Source organism: Lathamus discolor, chromosome 3, assembly GCF_037157495.1.
Source record: "Lathamus discolor isolate bLatDis1 chromosome 3, bLatDis1.hap1, whole genome shotgun sequence".
Taxonomy (NCBI): domain Eukaryota; kingdom Metazoa; phylum Chordata; class Aves; order Psittaciformes; family Psittacidae; genus Lathamus; species Lathamus discolor.
In genome coordinates this window covers 146250350-146270366 of record NC_088886.1, presented here as the reverse complement: position 1 = coordinate 146270366, position 20017 = coordinate 146250350, and the positions used below count along the sequence as shown (strand labels likewise).

General features: G+C 46.5%; 1 protein-coding gene across 1 annotated transcript; it reads right to left on the bottom strand.

Moving 5' to 3' along the window:
- Positions 1–1060: 1060 nt before the first annotated feature.
- On the bottom strand, positions 1061–18832 carry BAG3 (BAG cochaperone 3). Its single transcript, XM_065672387.1, has 4 exons — positions 18560–18832; positions 6323–6679; positions 3853–4233; positions 1061–2370 (listed from the first exon to the last, which is right to left on the bottom strand). The coding sequence occupies exons 1-4, from the start codon at positions 18731–18733 to the stop codon at positions 1597–1599; spliced, it is 1686 nt and encodes a 561-aa protein (XP_065528459.1). The 5' UTR covers positions 18734–18832; the 3' UTR covers positions 1061–1596.
- Between the last annotated feature and the right edge of the window lie 1185 nt (positions 18833–20017).

Here is a 20017-nt window from a genome sequence, read left to right as displayed (position 1 = left end):
CTAATCTCATGAGTCAGAGTGTATGAAATTCAGTATGTAATCGATTGCCTTGAGCAGCTATTTTCCTCATAAACACATGCTGTCAGATTAAGAAAAGATCTGTTCATTTTACAAATGCAAGTCAAAGTTAACTTCTGGAGTTTGGTTAGGCATCCCCCTTCCTCCCTTGCACTCATTTTGCACTGGGCTGACTCTGCTGCTTTCATTTTACGTGGATGTAGCCGAATTGTGTTTTATGTCCCTTGCTTAAGTGTAAGTAAGTTGCTAATCACTTCAAACAACCATGAAGTATTACGTAAGCAGTTCACAGACAGCTACACCACCTTTCATCATACTGGCTCTATGAATAAAAGTGTGTTTAGCTAGAAATTCAGAAGTAGTTCTTAATAAAAAACAAATGACATTGCAGAACAAGTTAAGATAATAGAATAGTTTGGGTTGGAAAGGACCTTAAAGCTCATCCAGTTCCAACCCCCTGCCATGGGCAGGGACACCTCACACTTGACCATGTTGCCCAAGGCCCTGTCCAGCCTAGCCCTGAACACTGCCAGGGATGGAGCATCTACCACTTCTTTGGGCAACCCATTCCAGTGCCTCACCACCCTCACAGTAAAGAACTTCCTCCTTATATCTAACCTGAACTTTCCCTGTTTAAGTTTAAACCCATCACCCCTTGTCCTATCACTACAGCCCCTGATGAAGAGTCCCACTCCAGAATCCTTTTAGATGCTGTAAAGTAAGTTTCTGTGGACAACAGCAGTAGAAACAGACTGCTTCATGTTGTCAGCATTTCTCTTAAATGGTGACTCCCAGGGCACAGGGAAGGGGAAGAAAAAACTACTGAGGAAATGCTAAGCCAAGTTCTTTCCTCAATCCACGTATGTGATACAGCAACAACATTAGAAGGGAGCAAGTGAACGGAGAAGGGCACATTTTGGTCCTGATGAGAAAGCAGCTGTCAGACTACAGCAGTGTCCTAAAAGAAACCTGTATTTAGAGGAGTGCATTTGAAACCCGTGACTGCCCTTCCATTTCCAGCTTATAAAATCACAAGACTAAATTAGGCTTCTATATTATTTTATTTCCCTCTTAAAATATAGCATTGAAGTCCTCCACACATATAAATATCCCTACGGTTTCTTACACACTTTCTATCCATCATTACTTAAAGTGCCCAACTGTGAACATTAGAAATAAAAACATTACTGTTAAGAGTGGCTATGCTTAGAGAAGGACAGGTATTCTGACAGTGCAGGCCTCTGATTTTACAAAAATCACCTGCAGAAGAATACACCCTCAACAACACGCATCAAGATTAACCCTGAAGTACTTGCTTTGGGTTTTTTTTACTCTGCTCTGAAAGTGATTAACATACAGGGTTTAATTTTGATGTCTTTTACATAGTGTAAGAATAAAGGATAAATGCATTACTTTCTTTCTAGCTCCCTCCTTCCCCCACAAAGTGTTTACTGTGTCCCAAGCTGCTATGTTGATTAAAAACCAGTTGAAAAGAGCTCTGGAAATGCATGCAACTTAAAATTCACTTAAACACACTTTCAGTTATAAAGTCTGAGAGATTTTCAGTTCAGCACGTGGCTACGGTTCAGTTGGGTTATTAGATGTGTTTGTTGTAGTGGTGAGATTGGTAAACACTTCTTCCTTAGTTTCAGGCTGGTGTCTTTCCATTTTGCTTTCTTCTTTAGCATCTTTATTACTGGTATCTCCCTTGCTCTTGACTACCACAGGCTCAATCTCCATGATTTCCTGTGGTGGCTTAGGCTCTGGCAAATTTGGCTGAAGTCCATCAACTTGAACGGGTTCTGGGACATCTTCTGCTTTCTGTTCAAGTCTTTCCAAAATATTCTGGACCTTCCTTACACCATCTCTCCTGGCCTGGCGCACATCCGGACGACCCTCAGGGTCCACTGAGTCTAGGGCTAGCAACTCTTTGGTCAAATACTCTTCAATCATCAAGTATTTTTTGTCATTTTTCTTGCCTTCAAAGGAGTTGACTGCCTGCTCAAGCATCTGTACTTTCTCCAGGATTGCCTCCACTTTCAACACACCAGGATGCTTTTGAGGTTCTCCTGATTCCGTTGTCTTCGGTGCTGCCACTTCTTCAGGAGGAGGAGGCCTTTCCTGCGGGGGAACCATCTTAGGTGGGGCAGGAACCCTTTTATCAGCTTTCTCTGCCATGGCTGGAGGCTTCTGGGGGGGTACTTTGGTATCCGGCTCTTGGTGGGTGACCTGGATTGGGATATATGATGGCGGTGCCTCAGTTGCGGGTGGTGGGACTACCTTGTTCTCAGGTTTGATTTCAGGGGATGGTCTTGGTGGCTCTTGAGGTGGGATTTGTTGTTGCTGAGAAACCTGGTGAGCAAAGCAAGTTTGTGTTGAGACACAATGAACAATGCTCCTTATTTCCTTCTAAAGAAGTAACCTAACTTCCATTTTCTGTGCTTCTATAAGTGCAGTTTTCACACCCCCCAGATGACTCATCTTTCCTGTGCACTGCTGAATTTTACCATTTTAACATTTAAAAAGCACTGTGCTGAAGAGTTCTGTTATTGTTTTCAAGCTATTGCAGATTATAAGCACCAGTGAACTCTCAAAGACCAATCTGCCCATGCTCACTGAAATCATCCCTACAAGCAGTTTTGTAAGACCCTAGGGCAAAGTCCTCACCTGATGCAGTCAGTAGGATTTCTGTAACTGACTGCAGCACAGTCCAGATTTCATCCTCACTGACAGCTGGTGCTTCTTGAAAAGCCAACTGCTTTGCTGAGTTCTAACCACATTTTGAGCTATTCTCATCCCATTTCTGTTTTCAGGACATTCCTTTTGTTGTTTGTGCTTATTTTTACTGATTTTATCTTTAGAGTATTTACACACAGAGGTTATTATGTCAATCAATACACTGTAGCGACTGGAGACAATGCCTGGGGATTACTACAGCTCTAAGAGTCATCAAATCAGGAATCTCTTGCAATTGAGATTAGCTTGGAAATCTTAGCAGAAAACTGCAATTCATGAGATCTGTGTTTTCCATCTGCCACCCTGTTCACTTACTCTTGCACATATACAGTGATTTTGGAAAGGTATTACTAGATCCAGCTGTCATGCATTTAAAAGGCTTAAGTAAAATACCTACATTTATACTTAAACCACATAAGTAAATGGCCTACATTGACAATCTGTTACTGCTTTACCCACCGAACATAAAGTTTGATCAGAGAGCTCCAATTCTCACCCACAGAAATATATCCTAGCATTATAACCTAGAATGTGCCATTAAATCTGAAGTCTTCATTGTTCCATATGACCTCCTGGGTTTTCAAAACTATTAACCTAGTTCTGCTGTCAGTTTTAATGTGAAATCTCTCCAGAGAGGAAATCAAGGCTTGTTTTTATAATATATACTTACACACACACACACACACTTGTCAAATTCCCAGCAGGTTTAGTAGTTTTAGTAACAATTTTAACATGGATAAACTCTTCAGTGAGCAACAGGGTCTATGAGCAAGAGCATGCTTCACATAGGAAGAATAAAAAGCTCTAAGACCAGGTTTTGCTGATCCCTTCTTCAGAACTAAAATTACTCTGTGCACCTGATGCACATTATACCCTGATGAGAGGAAAATCAAACTGTGTGCTAAATCCTATTTCAGTGATCCACAGACTCCACACTCCTGATGGATGGAAAAGCCACTTGCTGCCAGTATCATTTCAGTGTCTTCCAGCTTGTTTAAATCCAGAATAGAGACTGTTCTGCACCAAGTACAAGCTGATTTCTCAGCTCTACACTGAACAAACTACCTGGCCTGTAAGTCTCTTCCCTGCTCTACATACCTGGGGTCTGTCTACAACTGTTTGCACTCTGATGGGCGCCGGGGGCTGTATCTGGGTGGTAACTCTGGCCGGTGAACTCTCACGGCTCGATGAGCCTCTCTGGGTCATCCTGAATGGAGATTGTGCTCGCGTTGTCTTCGGCTCCCTCTCTTCTGGTTGGATTTTGTGGAACACTGGTTGGTGGGCTTGGAATTCGCTCTGCTGGGCAGGGTAGTGTGTCTTCTGTGCCTGGTGGTACACCTGCGCTGGTTGCCGCTGGATGTTTTCATGGATCACAGGAATTGGAATATAACCGCGAGGAAGCTGATGGCTCCCTGCGTTGGGTCTGCCAGAGGACTGAGGGGAAGCGGTTGCAGAATCGGGAGCTCCAGGACATTGAGGCTGCCATGAAAACGAAATCCATTATTAAACTTTGTGCTCACAGTACTTTCCATTTCCAAAGAGAAAAGGAGATGGTAACAGAAACAGAACTCGTGTTTCCGGCATGCACTTCCTTGTTTTTTTTTAGTGAAGGGCCTCTCTAGACAAACCGCAGAAGTTGTGAGAGCATCATTATAACAAGTAGAAACCTGAGCTACAGCATTCCCAGCCCTCAAATGAGCAGGGAGTGGATGCTCAGTCAGAATGGTTGCTGCTTTTGCATGGCTGTTCCTGTCTAAACCTGTTAAATTTGAGGTAAGCTAAAGTTAAGCAAACAAATTATACGCTGGAAACAAAAAACAAACCCCTACCAGAGGCTCACAGCATTTAGACTTCTGATTCCAGTCACACTAACAGATTTTGTTTGGTTTGGGGTTTTTTTAGAAGCATGTAATTAATTCAGTAGCAGGCAATGGCAATGCATATAAGGCTTATGCTCCCTTTTTCCCCCTAGGACCTTGCAACACCTTAGCCCCTTGGCAGCAAGTGAGCCTCACTAGCTCAGACCTGCTGTTAGCAGAAGCAAGCTGCAGAATCCAGCTTCCAGCATGTTCCAGGCTGTGGGTCTGCATTTTGGGGAACGGCAGTATGTCTGCTCACAGCTCCCTGCCACCTCCTGCTATGCCAATCCATCACCCCAAATGCTGTGCACCAGCTCCAGCAGCTGTCAGGCTATTCTCTGACCAGTTCCACTCTGTAAGTAAGAGGAACAAAATCATTTCCTGATGGGTTTGTTACACCGCTCAGTGAAAGGCCAGGTCAGCCTGGAGCTGGCAGAGGAGAGAGCAGGACAGCACAGCCAGAAGACAAGAGAAGGATGGGCAAGGAGAGGAAGGGGTTCAAGACCCCTCAATTGGTGCTGGTGGGCTGCTCAGCTGCCCATGAATCAGCAACCTTGAATAAGTAAGTTAAATGCTGGTTTGTATTATAGTACCCATCACTCCCATGATTTGTGCTTTTAAACCCCATGTCAACAAGGCCACCACCACAGGCTCTGGTTAGTTGATACCCACACCGTGCTGCCCAAGTCTGTAACAGCAAGTTCTGAGGTCCTCACTAGTTACGCTGGAGGACTTCATGAAGAGGCACAGAAGACAAGTTCCTAAAGCCACTCTGTGTACAAGACAAAGCTGAACAGTGTGGGGAGAAGGAAAAGCTGAGCCTCTTGCCCTGATATTGCATGGAGGTGGCATCATTAGCCAAGATAGCCGAGAAACCTGCTAACAGACTTCTAATTACATTGTTCAGACTCCACCACTCTGAATTACAGACCTGATGACAGATTTTCAGCTTGGTCAAGGCTGTGTTTCCTGCTTATCTTACTTTGAATAAAGATGAGGTTGGTATTTCCATGTATTGCAGGAACACCAATTCTGCTCATTCTCCAGAGAGAACAGGCAAACCAAAATCCTACCTCCTGACACACAAAGCAAGCAGGGTGACTCTTCTGTTCAATGAAGTTCATAGCTTGAAAATACTAACACGCCTCTGAAGAAGCAAATTCCTTTACAATTCACTTTTAAAGCTGTATGTATGTAAATACATATGCTTAATACAACTGAAATATTAAAGTGGCAAGCAAAGATCACAGCAGTAGCACTTCTGAAGTGGCCTGGCTTGTTAGCTGCCCGGCCACTTTTATTTCTGTCTCTCCCACTTCTGTTCACTTCACTTTCTGACTCATGGTGCAGAACACAGGAACCTGTCTGTGCCCTCCACTTATGGGGGAAGCAGAATAAACCCCAAAACAACCCTCCCTTGCTGCAGGGCCTCACAGCTCAGAGGCTGTCTTTCTGCAGAAGCCATCTCCATGCATTTATTTCTGCAGAATCACTGCAGACTGAAAGCAGGCCACGCTAGAAAAAAACCCTCACATATTTATGCTGCCCTGACTGTGCACTTTTGCATCTGAATACTCTTGGGAAGTATTGGGAAAATGTAATCCTGTGGCAAGTCTGGCTTTCTGAAGGATCAACTACCCGTGTGACATTCAGGTCATACATGCTGCGAAAACCAATGCAAACACACCCCAGCAACACTGACAAGTTACCTCGGGTCCGTGCGCGGCCGGCGCTGGGGCTGCTGCAGCTGCCGGTGTCTGTCCACATTGTTTATCCGCTTGAGAAGCCTCCACCGGTCCCCTTGGAGGGGACTCGGGGCCAGCATAGGCTCCCCTCAGAGGTGGCTGTGCCTGCATTGTGGTAGGGACAGCTTCTGTCTTGTACCGCTGCACACCGGGCTGTGGAGCAGAGAAGCACGGGTGCTGCTGTCTGCCGTCGATGCCTTCATGGATAACAGGAATAGGGATATAGCCGGCCCGGAGCTTGGGATATCCCATGTTTACTTCTCTTGCTGGTTGCTGCTTGGGGCTATCACGAGATGGACCATTTGCTGATGACTGGCTTTCCTAGAAGTTAAGAACATCACATTGCGCTTGTTAGTAGCTCAATACAACGCTAAAGGTCTGTCCTAAAAGTGGCATCGGCTCTATAGGAGAAGTTCAGACACTTTTGCTTCTGTGCAGCTAATAGCAGGTGCTCACAGCCCAGATCTGCAAGCAAAAGGAGAAAGGAAGCTAGTAAGTCTGCTTATGTATGAGGCTTTCACCCGTCCCACCCCCCTACTTCTCATAAATACCAACTTAGGCTTTAAAATACCTGCCTAATCACAACAGCATGTCTTATTTAACATGCACTACTTGTGCTTAGCCACCAGCCCACCCCCTTCAGCTGGAGCTCCTTCAATTCAAACAAGTGCCCACAGGGCCAGAGGCATTTCTTTAACACCTCTCAGAACCCAGCCTACAGATAACATCTGAAAAGATACTTTCATGGAAGCCTAATCCCATCAGAAGCACAATGTTTGTTTGTTGGTATTGTTCTTCCCACTGGCTATATAAAGAGTTACTGCTGCTGCATGCTGCAGAATGTATCACCCTTTCAGCTAGGGGAGGATCCGGTTCAGTAAATACTGAGGGAGAAGGGAAGACAGGATAATGAAGAGGAAAATGCTGAAAAGCAAGATAAAATAACCCCTGTGTTGTCTGCATATGCTCACTGGACAATGTCAAAGCTCTGGCAAGGGTGGAAGTGGTTTATACTAAGAGCCCTCACAAGTCCTCTAGTAAGTTCTTCCTGCATCGGTCATTCTATTTTGAGGCCCTGCGAGGGCTAAGTTCCAGATGTATCTGTAAGTCAGATCATGTAACAAGCACCTCTGTCATTCAGAGGGTAATGTCATTATTCAGTAAGAGGAGAATTTAATAAGGGGACATATGGTGCAAGTGTTGGAAACCCTATTTTTAAAGGGGTGTTTAAGCTGCAGAAATATTTGATGTTGCTTCTGGACTCATTAACGTACTAATTCATGAGGAATTAACTCTTTCACCAACCAGATTTTGAGCGTTCCTCCCATATGAGTGTCCCCTTAAAACGTGATTCCTGAGAATTCCTGTGAGCACTAAAACTGCAGAGAATAAAGGCTGTTACTTAGGTAAGCTAATAAAATAAAGGTAATAGTACTAAAAGGAACAAGATCAAAGTCAGAGCCCTGATGTTGCATTTCCTTTTACTCACTAAAATACCCTCCACAAAGGAAAACATTCTGAAAGAGGCACAGAGGAGATCCAGGCCTAGAAACTTCACACAGAGAAGTAACTTGAAGTTGGCAGATGCAGAACAAGGATGATCTCATGCCAAGGTCTGCACCAGGATCCACCACCGACAGTGAGTCATTTTAAATCCACCCTACCGGGAAACCGCGTCCCTCTGCCCAACACACACTGTCTGGGGAAGGGTTTCAGGACCCCCCTCACCAACAACCATTTGCCGGTTCACCTTCCACTATCACAACCCCAGATCCACAGCATTCCCGGCAGCCACCTCTCCCGGGATCCGGAGGGAAGCGCGGTGACGCCAGCAAATTGCGTTTGCCGGAAAAATAGATCTGAGGTGCGCTCAGCTAACAACAATGTGGGGCTGTGTCCCAGCCAACTGTCTGCTGGGAGAGCGGAGCTGAGCAGGCTGCCGAGCACGGAGGGAAAACTGATGATTCCAGAGTGGGAAGCAGCACCTTGCTGCCGCTGTGCGCTGACTCGATGCATTCTGCGCCCCGCATGCACCAGCTGCTCCCCGGCACAGGCTCCCTTGACAGAGGGAGCAGGCGGCGGGTGAAACCTGAGCGTTCACAGCCAGCCGCCCACAGCTATAAAAAGCAGATTCACTCACTTCCAGCGCTGTCCGAACTCCCCATAGGTAGGGTCGGGGCTGGGAAGGGGTTAGGAGCTGGGTGGGCACAGCAGCACCAACAGATGCCCCAACAGGAGAAGGGTTTCAGCCACTCCTGCTCTGCTCCACCGGGGTGTACAGCAGATCTGCCCTAGGGGATTAGTTGCCAGCTCCTCTCTCTTGCCATTTGAGGGGTCTGCCATGGTTTGAACTGCTCCATTTGGGGATAAGACCTTCAGTCTTTTGGAGTAACCTGCAATGATTGCAGGGGGGTTGGACTAGAGGACCTCTGAGGGTCCTTTCCAATCCAAACTATTCTATGATAAATCACTGCCAAGGCTTCAACATGGACAGACTCCCACTCCATGCAGCCTCCATGAACCCTCTCTTAGGAGTCTGCCCATGGGCTTCCCCTCCCTTGTCTTCATTTTCAGACCCTTGTGGCTCCCCTTGTTTTGAACCATTTTAACAGTCTGAGAGATCTGCCTCTGCAACTTAAGCCCTGGTAAGAAATACAGAAGCAGCAGCCCAAAACCAAAGAAAAAAATCAGGTTGGACTGCTTTCTCAAACCATTCAGTTTGTGTCTGAAGTGAAACTTCTGGTGAATTTAATACTTTTAAATGGAAACACTGGCCCCTCCTGAAGAGCCACAACATAAACTATACTCTCATCATTTGTTATTTATTCTTACAGCTTCAGACAACCTGTGCTGATCCTGTGGAAAGTCAGTATTTCGAGTCAATCCTTTGTTCCAAGCTTTTTTCCCCTGTAGTCAGGTCTGCTAAGCACAGAGGAATTTCTCTGTGCGTCTCTTCGCAGTGCCATCATACTGGAGCAGTCCTCAGTGGAGGAACAAATGCAGTGTCCCCCTTCTTTTCTCCATGGTCAGTAAGCTCTGAGGCAGAAAGATCAGATGCTCTCATCACAACTGCTCTTCCTGATCCACACTGGTCTCTTCAACACTTAGTAGTAGTTTGGGTTTATTCTTAGTGAGCACAACAGCAAGTGCATGTGGATCCCAGTACCCCTGCAGTCAGGCTTGTGGCCAGAGCCAGTCTGTTTTGTGCAAGGGAGCCTGGACTAACAGGTTCTGGAAGACTTCAGGAGAAGCTCAGGTGTGCCTGGGGACACTGCAGCAAGAGGGAGGAAGGGAATCCAGCTCTGGAAACCTCTCATCCTAACGCTGCAGAGACTGGGGACTCCCTTTGAAAGGTTTAATTCCTGTTTCACAGGACAGCCAGCCAGGAGACCAAACATGGCCATTTTTTGGTTTTATTTGCCTTCTCTCAAATGTAGTTCTTGCTCATTATATTAACAAACCTTACCTGTAAAAGCCCAGAGCTCACAATTAACCCCAATCTGCACAAAGAGGTACGACTATGTTTTTTTTGCCCAGGGGGGTTGTGGAGTCTCCTACACTGGAGATATTCAAGGCCCGCCTGGACAAGTTCCTGTGTGATGTACTGTAGGTTACCCTGCTCTTGCAGGGGGGTTGGACTAGATGATCTTTTTAGGTCCCTTCCAACCCTTGGGATTCTGTGATTCTGTGATTCTGTGACCAATAAATGAATGACAAGCCTTCATCCACCATCCTTCCCAGTTTGAAGTGTTAAAAAACAGGAACCCAACTCAAATATCTGCATTAAAAAACCCCCCTGAAGTAGATTTCTTCTGCCTTCAACCAAGGAATCAAGTTCTTTGACAAGAAACTGAGAGTAATTATAAGCAACAGAGTGTCAATGGATTTTCTCATAGTAACAGGACTGACCATCAGCACTGCAGGAATCCTGGCTGTGATCACACACTTGGTTTACATGTAACAGGCAGAATCCCCAAAAAGGGATTTGAGGTAGCAGCTCAGAAACATTGACACCAGTCATGGGCTACACTTCAGGTAGCCTGGAGCACCACTGGAAACTCTAGACCTGATCCACCATTTCAGTAGCAAGTGTGGATTCATCACAGACAATCAAACAAGAGCAAAAAGCATCGCTGTGCTGTGGCCAAGCCATGCTGGAGATCTGCTCAGGAGGAATGACAGGGGACGAGGACATATGCTTGTGTTGTGAGGCCATCACCATGATAAATAAAGGTGCAGCCAGCACAAGTTGTGCAACTGGAAAAAACACTTCATCCCCCCACATCCTCCTATTGGCGTCCCATGGGAAGGGCACGGTCAGGAGTGACGCTGAAATCCTCCAACTTGCTCCGATTTGAAGTGAGTTCTTGCACTGCATGCCAGTGGAATGGAAAAGTGACAGCAAGACAAATAGACAACCTTGCAACAAAACTGCCAGGACAGCTGTACTATCCATCCGGAGCAGATAATGGCATGACTCCTGATGCGCCCAGTGACTGCTTAAGTGTTATTCCAGACGGAAACAAAGAAACCTGCAAATTCAGTCACTGCTGATGCCAGCAAATTGCCACTGAGTCATCCAGATGGCTGTACCAAGAGAGTGAAATCTCAGAGTATTCTGTGTGCACGCTAGAACAGTTGTACCCGACTCAGAATCTCCCTTCTGAGACTCCTTGCATGAGACATTTTTCATTCCTCTGCTGCTAAAATGGTCTACAGGAAAACAAGTTAAAAAGCAAGTCTCATATTATTTGTAGTGCAGTAAATGCAGCTCTCTAAAGCATGTTATGTGTTGTACACACATAGAATCATAGAATCATAGAAATAGGGTTGAGAAGGACCTCAAGATCATCCAGTTCCAGCCCCCTGCCTTGGGCAGGGACAACTCACACTAAGCCATCCCACCCAAGGCTTCATCCAACCTGGCCTTGAACACTGCCAGGGATGGAGCACTCACAACCTCCCATACATGTAGCACCTCTGGAGCTCTCACAGAGCAACCATGCGAATACTTACATTGTACTCATTTTGTAACTATGATCTAAGCAAAGGATCACAGATTTCACCAACATTACCAGGGAATGAATTCTCTCTGACTGCAAATAGAAGCTCTACTGCTTTCAGTATGGTTCTGTATTTTAAGCTGCTTCTGTAAAGAGTATCATGCAAATAAAGGAATTCTGGTTGCAAAAATGACTGCGAAAATGCCAGGAGCTGACAAAATCTGACCTGCGAACACAGTTCTCATGAGTTTAAGCCCAGATCCATGTATTTAGGAAGAAAGGAGTAAAATGATTCTGTTCTTTCACAATGTAACTAAAATAAGTGACTAAAAGACGACAACTAAGTTTTCTTTGCATGCATACTCAAATCTATTTTATCGGAAATTGTCATGAATAACCAAAAAAGCCAGTAGTACCTAATATTCAAATCTAAGGCTGATGTACCAATTCTATTTATTTAAAAAGAAATACCATTTTATGTCATGGAAAGGCAATAGTTTAACCACCAGAACTGCATTCCATATCCACCTGTATTTTATTTTTGGCCACGCTTTTCCCCCTACCCTTTTCTCCTGCACTAACTAGATAAATCAAAACCACTACACTAGCTTTGCTACCAACAGAAATCAGCATGCCCAAGTATTTCTAAGGAGTTTCTCAACAGTGCTTTGTGTTTAAACATATTCATAGTACATTAGCATGAAGTACATTTCATTTATATACATATAGTCTTTTATGTAAATATGTATATATTTATTTATTTATTTTCACTTATATATATATAGTTCCAGGGGAACTATACGAGTGGGAATGTGGGGAGGGATTTGCTCTCAGTGCTGACCCCAAGCCTCCCACTGCCGTGCTTTAGCCACTGAGGAGTTCTACATTCTCACTCTTCTACTCACAATTTGTGCTTAAATATACACACTGAGCACACAGGCATTAGAGCAAGATATCATTAGCTAATGACTGAAGGAATCCATGAATAAGCTTAGTCGCATGAGCTGTCTCAGTAGACCTTGGTCACATCATGTAACCCATTTATCCGCCAAGCCGCTTTTGATGTTTTACTTGTTGAATGCTGAGTTTTATTTCCTAGCAAAGACATGTGTAGGCAAACAGGCCTTTTGTTCTCTCTTGTAATTATCATGTCATATTAGACAAGCATTACATTAGTGCAGGCTCTATCTGATGAAGCACAATGATGTCATTAGAAATAAAGAACCAAAAATTGAAGCAGAACTCTAATCCTAAGCTTCCCAGAGCAGAAAGCCTTACCGGAGCAAATATGTTGGCTATCTTACAGACCAATTTTGTTTCACAAACTAAAACTGTTCATTTTTGATCACCAAGATGATTCTTTCTTAAGTTAAAATGCCTTGGTACAGACATGACAACACTTGCCCTTCATGCCCACGAGTTGGCCCGCACAGAAAGCATCCAACAGGCCAAACTGAACATGTTCAGAGCAAGAAGCAACGACTGCTACAGAAAGCAGAACACTCTTAGAGAGAACTGGGATCACCACCCATCCTGTGAGCTTTAAAAGACGAGGTTAAACAAAAGCCCTTTAAGAGCACTCACAGAAATATCCGTGTCAAGGGCAATGAGAACGACACACTTTATACAGTTATTTCTGTTCCCTGCCTGCTTACCTAAGAAGCAGGTGCTCAACCTGGTGCTCTCCTGCTATTACATGAGCCAGGAATTTGGAACACAGAAGAAAGCGCAAGCCTCAAGAATTTGCAAACCAATGCCCCTTGAAAACCAGGAGAATAAGTAGCTAACAATTGAAATTCACAGGTTCTAGTCCGGGTTTACATCCTCATTGGGATTCATTTTGCGCACAGCAGTTCTCTGACTTCACTTCCTCAAACAGTGATTTTCCAACGCCACAAAACCACTGGCTGCACTGCACCCTATTTATCAATTATAAGGCCTTGTCACCAGCCATAAAAATGTACTTTCATGCTGCCCAACCTGCTGGGTGATGCTAGACAAGTCGCTTCGCCAGCCCATGTCTCATTTTCCTGTCTTTAAAGCTAAGGCAAAATCAAAAGAAACCAACAGCTTCTACAACATAATTGAAGAGACAGGGCTTTTCAATTACAAGCGGTGCAATTTGTGTGAACAAGCCATTTCTTCCATTTTGTATCTCTATTTGATTTGGCACAACTAGAGGGCATAGCTGCCACAGAAGAAGGAGGAGATAGAGCTTACCTATGAAGTGATACTGTCTATATACCACAAAGCGTATTGGATTGTTACCTGCCTTATCATGGTTCAAGAGGGAACAAATCTATTTTTGCCATGTGGTTATGGAAAAATCCTGCCTGTGTATGTGTTAAAAATGTGATTCCTAGATAAGAATGCTGCCACCTAGTACAAGTGTTCTTCCCGTCTCCTTTAGATAAGAGATATGCTGCGTCAGGACTTACACAGAACCATGCAAGACCGTCCTTGCTTCTCCTCTTGCACGACTGCACAGAGATCACCACGTTGTTTCCAACGTCATTTCTTTCTGCTCCTCTTATTTCCGATTTGATCCACCCCTTGTTTTCACATCAATTGGCATCTCCATAAAGTAACTCCATGCTTACCATGTTCTATTAAAGGGGGCTTTAAATAACTACTCAAAGCAGCTTCAGGGAATCCAGACAAAGCCGCAAAATCCCCTGCTGATAATTTTCTCACTCTTGCATATTATGCCTTTTATATATCATGGAATGGTTTGGGTTGGAAAGAACCTTAAAGCTCATCCAGTTCCAACCCCTGCCACGGGCAGGGACCCCTTCCACTGGAGCAGCTTGCTCCAAGCCCCTGTGTCCAACCTGGCCTTGAGCACTGCCAGGGATGGGGCAGCCACAGCTTCTCTGGGCACCCTGTGCCAGCACCTCAGCACCCTCACAGGGAAGAGCTTCTGCCTAAGAGCTCAGCTCAATCTCCCCTCATATACTTTTCTGTGTATACAGTACCTTTTTAATCCAGTAAGTCATTTATTAACCTGTGACAGAATGCGCATCAGCAAAAGTAATGTAAAAACCACTGCAGGCAAAAGAGACCTAAATTGTTACCTAGTCTTGCATTCCCTTCCACTGATGCGCACCACGGCCGAGTTTCAGAGAGGCTGTATTGAACTTCCAATGCAATTTCTAATTTGGTCTTCCAAGAATTTTTCAGTCCACTTGAACGTGAGAAGTCAGTGCTCAAAAATAAGTTCACTGCTAAAGAGATGGGAATTGAGTGACTTCAGACTTATTTGGGGAAGTGGAGAGAAAAGAGATGTATCAGTCATGAAGGGCAAGGATGGAAACTTAGGTGTAGTCCCCCAAATACCAATGAAGCCATCAGTTAGAGGGTGAGATGGCTGCTTCCATTGTTTAGGCCTGTGCAGTCCCTGCTGCACCCAATAAATACATCACTATTAGGACTGCTCCCAGGCTTTGTGGCTGGTAGAGCTTTTATCTCAAACCCAAAGCATTAGTGAGCTATCGATCACTGCAGCAGCAGTTCAGTGAAGCTCAGTACAGTCAATTCCTTTGGTCTATTTTTAGCTGCAGTATTCCCCACTGGGTTTACTGCATGTGGAAACGACATATGGGAGGGACATCAATAAATACTTAAAGCCTTGTTTTCTTCTTTAATCTTAAGCTATTTTTATCAACACTTTGGGGAATACCAAGTAAGCAATTAAACACTATGAATCTTGCAGAAAGTATGCTGAGCTGTGATGGCATAAGTTAATACCAACAATAGATAAGCGTAGGAAATCAATAATTCCACCAAAGAAGAGATAAGAAGAGTGACATTGCTAGTGAAGACTTTTAGTGGAAGTCTGCATATTCACGCTTCATGATATCAATTGTACCTTATTCTTTGAATGTCTTGCTATTAACTACCTGGACACTTGGAAGAAAATCATGAGTCTACAGGAGGTTTTGTTAATGCATGTTTTTCAGCCATTTGCAGAGTCCTGGCTTGTTTCTCACTGGAGATTTTCTGTTTTTTCTCAGGAACGTCTCCCTAGTCCAGCCTTGTACTGCAGTGAACAAAGCTAAATGTGCAGAGGAAGGACACTCATCCTTCAGGTGGGTAAAAGAAGGTCAGGTTGCTTGAGAAAATAACAGGGAGCCATCTGAATTGAGGAATGCGTCTAGAACACGTAGTTAAATGCAAAACCAAGATCTGCTGATATAAAATGGCTCTGTCATGGGTTACAGGTTTCAAAGAGCCATTTCTCATTTTACCTGGTACAGTTTACTGCAATCAGTGTAGTTACACTGATGTCAAGCCTAGGGTAAGTGAGAAGACCAAGGTCAACCACTTAGGAAAAATGGGGTTTCACAGATTCATAGAATAGTTAGGGTTGGAAAGGACCTTAACATCATCTAGTTCCAATCCCCCGGCCATGGACTTATTAATACTGCCTCAGCTATATTACTTAGCTAGAAAAGCTCCGATAGCTTTAGCCCTGTGCTCCATTCATTGTCCACTTACAGTGTAATCACAGAATCCCAGCCTGGTTTGGGTTGGAAGGGACCTTAAAGCTCATACAGTTCCAACCCCTGCCACGGGCAGGGACACCTTCCACTGGAGCAGCTTGCTCCAAGCCCCTGTGTCCAACCTGGCCTTGAGCACTGCCAGGGATGGGGCAGCCACAGCTTCTCTGGGCACCCTGTGCCAGCGCCTCAGCACCCTCACAGGGAAGAGCTTCTGCCTAAGAGCTCAGCTCAGTCTCCCCTCGGGCAGGTTCAAGCCATTCCCCTTGCCCTCTGCTTCATTTTTTTTTTTTTGCTACATCTCTTCAGAAAAGGGAACAAATATTCAGAAAGAGAACATCAACAGGTATAGTGTAAGGGTTAATCACCATAAAGGTGATTAAAAAAATATTAACTTTCACTGGCAGTGAAAGCAAGGCCAAGATAAAAGTCAGAACAGGTTTGATATTTGTATAATCATCCCTGCAAAGGTGCATGAAGTGTGACACATACAGCCAGCTTTTGCAGTTCTCAGATCACTTCTAAACCCCCCAAGTTCTCATCTGAGCTAGGCTGCGAACAAGGGAAATCAGAAAGCTGTTCATATCCAGTCTCTCTGCCTACATCTGTGATTTGACCTTCCTACCTGTTTGGGTTAAAAGAAAAGGAATTATGCCTTCAGAAATCACTGCTGGATTTGAAATGCAGCGTTAGTGGTTAATCTTGTGCTCTTTGGCATTGTCTAGAGAAGAAAACAGTATTTAGGAAGAGAAATACTTTGCTTAGGCCTGACTTCAAGTTCCTTCTGCTTAATCGTACCTGTCCTTGTGAAATGCACTGGGTACCACTGTGTGGTACGAAATGGTTTCAGAAGCTGTCCATTAATTCCAGCAGACATTCTTAACGCAAGGCTCTGACAAGTGACTCTATGAGATCAGTTAAGCACTGCACCTACCACCAGGAACTGGAGGGGTTTTTCTGTGAACTCCCCAAACCCAACAATTTTCCATATTCATCTCTGGAAGCATTTCTCTCCCTCTCTCCCAAGGAGAGATCCCAAAGCGCACACACATTCCTGCCTACAGGGAGCAGGAACAGATTTTCCTGCTTGGAAAGACGTGTATCCCACAAGAGCTGTTCAAAAGCAGGTGCAGCTTTTGCTGTGTATAATAACCCTCGCAGGCTGGCAGAAGCAGAGGCGCTTTTCATTACCACAGATTCCAGGTCAGATAGGGGTGAAAACTTGTTTTGTCTCGGGCACCCACTCCGGCAGAGCACTCACCCATCAGACTACTTCAAACTCTGTTTTCACCCCATTAATAAAAGCAGTTTAAATGTGGCTTTTCTGTTAAATGGGTGAGTTTCTATTCCCATAACACAAGCCTTTGAGTAAACAGACGCTGTTTTATGGCTCTAAACCCCATCCTATTTGTTAGTTTTACTGCCTTAACAGCCAGTGTTAGTGGGTGTCTCATGACAGCAGGAAGACGGTGCCTCCAAAAGCGAGCTGAAGCACTTTTTCCAATGCCAGTGTCAGTATTCACATTCTCAAACCACATTTTGCTAAGACTTCTTTGTATTACTACTAGAATTATGTCGTCAATGTATAGATCAAATGCACCAGCCCCTCACACGTTGAAAAGGGGTTGATTGTGATGGAAAAGCACATCCCTTTCCTTTCTTTCCCACACCAGGCTGCTCTCACAGGGAGCTTTTCTTCGGGAAATTCTCTTTTAAGACGTATTAAGTCCTTAAGCGCATTTACTGAGTGGTTTGAGCCGTGTGTTGCATGCGAGGCCAAGGAGAAGGTGGCAGGAGACACTCTGCGGGTCCCTTTGAGGACCGCACCAGCGGCTCCGCACGCAGCAGCCCTCGGTCCTGTCCTGTCCTCCCTCGGTGCCTCCTCCCCGCAGCAGCCCGCTCGGGCTCCGGGCCAGCCGCACAGCCCCGGCGGAGCCCCGGCCAGGCGGGGACCGGGGGGCCCAGCACAGCCCAACCCGCTCCGCTGGCCCTTGGACGGACGCGGGGACCGGTAACGCCGGCGTGCCCGGGGCGAAGCGGTGCTGCCCGCTGAGGAGCTCAAGGGGATCCCGAGGGAGTCGCTTTCCCACCGGGCTCAAGTTTCCAGCACTTTCTGCCCACAGTCATTGCTCTGGATTGCTCCAAACCGGGAGAACCGGACCCGAACGGGCCGTTCCTGCGGGCCCCGGACGGAATCACGGCCGCTCTCCCCCACCGCGCCTCTCCTTCCATGGACATATTTGGACTAAGATAGGGCTTTTCTCGGAGCATGCTGGAGAATCAAGGCAGAGCAGCCAGCCACCGAGACAGTTTGTGCCCAGGGAAACAACGAGAAATAAAGAAGGGGAGAAAAAAAAGGAATGAAAAGAGAAGGAAAGCAAGTTGACAAGTTAAGTCCTGGCCGGGTTTCTCCTTTTATAAAGGACATTCATGATGTGGGCTGTTCACAGCTGAAAAGTAAATCAAGGTTCGCGTCTTCCCCGGCAGGCCGGGCGGGCAGAACCAACTTTGAACAACCACCACGGCCGAGGGATCGGGTGACTGAACGCACAGAAAAGGGACTGCAGTGCGTCAGGGACGAAAGGCAGCTCCTGCCCTCCCCACCGCAAAGCCATGACCCCCACAGCCCTCCCTCCGGTGCCCCCCGCGGGCAGTCCCCCGGCCCAGGCACGGACCCGCTTGGGTTCCACCCGTCGTACCTGCGCCGGCGCCCGCTGGCGCGGGTCGCTCCATGTCGTGGTGCGGCTGTTGTGATCCACGAAGAAGGGCCAGCCCGTCTGCGGGTCGATCTTGATCTCCCAACCCGGGGGCAGCGGCTCTGCGCTACCCTCCATCTGCGGCGGCGGCGGCGGGGACTGCGCGGCGGCGCTCATGGCCGGGGACCAGCACCGGCCCGGCTCCTACACGATCAGCCAACGCCGCGGCGGAGCCGTGCGCCCAGTGCCGGGCGGGGGCGCCGGACCGGCGGCTTTATCCGCCGCGGGGCGCAGGGGGCGGAGGCGCGGGGCTGGAAGTGTCTGGAAGCGGCGGAGGAGGGACGAGGGACGGGGGAGGGAAGCGGAGGAGGAGGAGGGACACGGAGGAGCTGCCCGGCTGGAAACTTCTGGTTGTCTCCAGCGCGGCGCCGCCGACCCCCGGGTGACGGGGCACGGGGGCCACGGCAGCGCCTGGTGTGGGCTCCGGAGCAGGCGTGGATACCCAGCGCAGGGCTGCTTTATGCTCCGGCCGGTTCCTTCTGCACCACGTAGCCTGTATGTTGAGCAGGAAGTGTCCTTGGGGAGCCTGCAGACCCCTGGCACGCTCAGTGCGTCCTTTGGCAGGGTCCCGATCGCCCAGCACAGACAGCAAAACCCCAAAGCTCCGCCCAAAAGCTCTTTGCCCGTGACTGGTAATTCAAGGTTCTAGTTAACAAATAACGGGCTGGTTTTTCCCCAGATGAGGGGCTGTGTCGCTTTGTTCTTCATATTCAACTACGTTTGAATTTTCTCAGCTCTTTGCAAGTATGTATCTCAGTCCCCAGTTTCACTTAGAAATACAGCTAAAGGCAGAAAACGTGTCTGTGAGCTTTAACTCATCTCTTTCTCCTTGGGTGCTGTATCAGCGTGTCATGCACTCTGTGTTTAGCTTGAGGTAACTGTACTTCACAATTAGACCACTGGTAGTCATCTGACAGTCACAGGAACAGCCACAGATGCCTGTTGATAGCTACTAAGTAGACGAGTGAATGGATAGTGTCCCTCAAGTGCAGACGTCCCCTGCTGCAAAACTGCTCCCCTTCAAGGAATTCCAGGTAGTCATTCCTCAGAGATAGATGCTCATTACAGAAGTATCTCTTACAGAGAAACCTGCCTGTTCTCACCAGGACAGTCAGGATCTGCTCCTGCTTGGGGCAGGATCAGAGGTCTCTTGATACTGCTTGACACCGATAGTCACTCCTCTTTTGCTAGAGTGGGTCTTGTTTATCACAGTGACAAACCCAGTAACTGCTCAAACGCGCTTCACTCCTGCAGCTCTCCCATCCTGCACATCCCTCGCCTTCAGAACCATGCTGTGGTCCATCATGGACCGGGGTTTCTGTCTTTGTTGTGTGCCTCCAAGTATTGTAAATGGATTGTTTATTATACTCTCAGGTATTATCATCACCATTACTGACTTCC

What these genes read in the sequence shown, in the direction of transcription:
- BAG3 (XM_065672387.1), bottom strand. Translation starts at nt 18,733, where the DNA reads ATGAGCGCCGCCGCGCAGTCCCCGCCGCCGCCGCCGCAGATGGAGGGT. An exon ending in GCCAGCGGGCGCCGGCGCAG is followed by an intron (nt 6,680 to 18,559) that starts GTACGACGGGTG and finishes CTTAACTTCTAG; the next exon opens with GAAAGCCAGTCATCAGCAAA. An exon ending in CGGCCGCGCACGGACCCGAG is followed by an intron (nt 4,234 to 6,322) that starts GTAACTTGTCAG and finishes TTTTCATGGCAG; the next exon opens with CCTCAATGTCCTGGAGCTCC.